The sequence below is a fragment of the Polistes canadensis genome, unplaced genomic scaffold, assembly GCF_001313835.1.
Source record: "Polistes canadensis isolate GaletaPanama2010 unplaced genomic scaffold, ASM131383v1 scaffold_288, whole genome shotgun sequence".
NCBI classification, from domain to species: domain Eukaryota; kingdom Metazoa; phylum Arthropoda; class Insecta; order Hymenoptera; family Vespidae; genus Polistes; species Polistes canadensis.
The window spans coordinates 77,754-79,988 of record NW_014569835.1 but is presented as its reverse complement, the minus strand read 5'-3'; the positions used below and the strand labels follow the sequence as shown (position 1 = coordinate 79,988).

Sequence of the window (2,235 nt, the reverse complement as noted above, 5' to 3'; positions counted from 1 at the left end):
ATTTATTGTAATGTTTATATTTATTAAAAAGTCATAATAAAAATTTTTAGTTGCTGATGAAGTCCCCAGTAAGGGACGAAACGTACAACTAGTTCAAAATAAATTGTTCATCAGATTTATTAACCGTCTATAATTCCCTTTGAGACTTATATATTAATATATTTTTTGGACAAGAATATTGATAATTAAATTGATAATATTGTTTTGTTTATTTAGAGGTAGGCAGAGGAAAGCTCACCGTCGGTAAGATATACGTCGCTCTCATGATAATTGAAAATTGGAAGACGACGAAGTTTGGTCGAGAAAAACCATCCGGACAGGTGAGTCTTCCCTCGAACACGTTTATCTTATTAAACGTGTAAGAAAAATAAATCTAAATCTCATTCGAAAGATCTTCAACGTTCTTCCTCTTTTCCGTTAATCTTTACAATCTTTCGTTTAGAAATTCTTAAAACGATCCTAAAGATTTGATCAATAGGTTAAAACAGATTCGATTGAACGAATTATATGGCAATGGAAGGATTGTAAAGACGATTAAGATGGAAGATTCGATGAGGTTTAATCACTTAACAATAGATGTTTTTGTCGTTGGCTTTTTCGTGGTAGGATTTTTACACGACCGGTTCGAAAAGAAACCGGTTTATTCTTTTTCAAATAGCGATTTTCCACTTGATCATCCAAAGTAGCTCGATAGTCAACCTTTTCCTTCAATTGGGAACGCTCGAAATTCGAATTCCTAATTTTATGATTTGTATTCTAAAGAAATTTTATTCTTAAGAAATAATTTTGTTGTTGTTGACAAAAACAATTGAACAAAATCTCGAACTCGGGCGATCCTAAAACGATTATTATTCCTAAAACAATCCTAATTATTTTTTTCCCGGCGCTATATACCTACATATATATATATATACCTATATATATTACTTACCTACCTCTGTGTGCTGAGTAGTGCTGAGAATTTTCAAAGAATTCATATGTATCTGAATAGGAAACGAAAATTTTTCCGAGGCGTTCAATTTTCGGTTTTTTCCATCCCATTGAATAAATCTCAATTTTATAATCGATCGATCGATTTACAATTCATCGATCGATTAACAATCTTCGATGAAAATACGATTAACATATTTCTAAGGATTTCTTTACTGGGACGGTAAACATTATCGATTAATTTCATTAAGTTGTGGAATTTTGTCGATTTGATTGAAATAAAACGTTGGTTCAAATTTTGTACCTTTAACTTCGAATTAGTAAAGTCGATATCCGTAGAAGAAGTTCAATGTGTGACCCTTCCTGTGAACGATATATAATTTTAATTAGAAACTTAATATATATATATATAGTAGATTATCTCAAGTTGATTCATTTGTTCATTTGGTATATTGGAATATAAAATTGATTTAATCTATGAAAAATATAAGTGATTAATGATTTTTTGATATATTTTATTTTAGAACATGTCAAATTTTCACAACAATCATTAACGTTAATAACTTTAACGAACACTTTTTTACAACAAAAACAGAAAAATATCTTTATCATAAAAGGATAATTAATTATTTTATCGAATTAAATAATTTATAAATAAAAACAATACGAGAAAAAAATACAACGAATGGATCGACTCGAGAATACTAATTAATGTTTAAATAGATAGTTAAGAAACTGTGTGCAGTTTTGAATGATTTAAGATTAGTTAAAAGTTAGAACCGAAAAAAAAAAAAACAAAGAAACCAAATATTTTTTGATGCATTTAAATTGATATATTATATATATATATTTGTAATATATTTGTTGTCTTCTTAATGATGATACATTTTTAGAAGAAATTCTACCAACACGAGGTTTGAAAGTTCATTTTTATATTTTAACTAATGGACGAAAAATACAAAACGAATTTCATTTCTATTATCGTAGGCGTATCCGATAAATAGAGGTGATTTACAAAAAAGAAAAAAAAATGGAAAAATATTTTAAAATTATACTACGAAGACAAGAGGATGTTCACGCAGCTCTCAATCATCTCTTTGTGTCTTTTTTCTTTATTTTCCAGAACGATAACGATCTTATCGATAACGATAATGCTGGGCAAAGTCCTGCAGCCCAGGCGGTAGTACTTACTTTTTCTCTTACTTATATCATCTTTATATCATATTCTTTTTTTTTTTAATTCTCATTTTAATATTCATTTTGTTTCCTTTTAACTATATTATACACATTTAAATATATATATAT

General features: G+C 27.9%; 1 protein-coding gene across 23 annotated transcripts in view; it reads left to right on the top strand.

Moving 5' to 3' along the window:
• The window catches only part of LOC106791166 (voltage-dependent calcium channel type A subunit alpha-1), a 79,967-nt gene that overhangs the window by 57,668 nt on the left and 20,064 nt on the right, over positions 1–2,235 (top strand). For 17 of the 23 annotated variants that reach the window (XR_001382157.1, XM_014756627.1, XM_014756613.1 and 14 more), the window contains 2 exons: positions 217–320; positions 2,054–2,110. Coding sequence is in view for 22 of the 23 variants with exons in the window: in XM_014756627.1 (XP_014612113.1) it covers positions 217–320; positions 2,054–2,110 (161 nt within the window). In the remaining variant the exon portion in view is untranslated. The remainder of the gene's footprint in view (positions 1–216; positions 321–2,053; positions 2,111–2,235) is intronic. The other 6 variants (XM_014756621.1, XM_014756631.1, XM_014756633.1 and 3 more) reach the window with 1 other exon arrangement.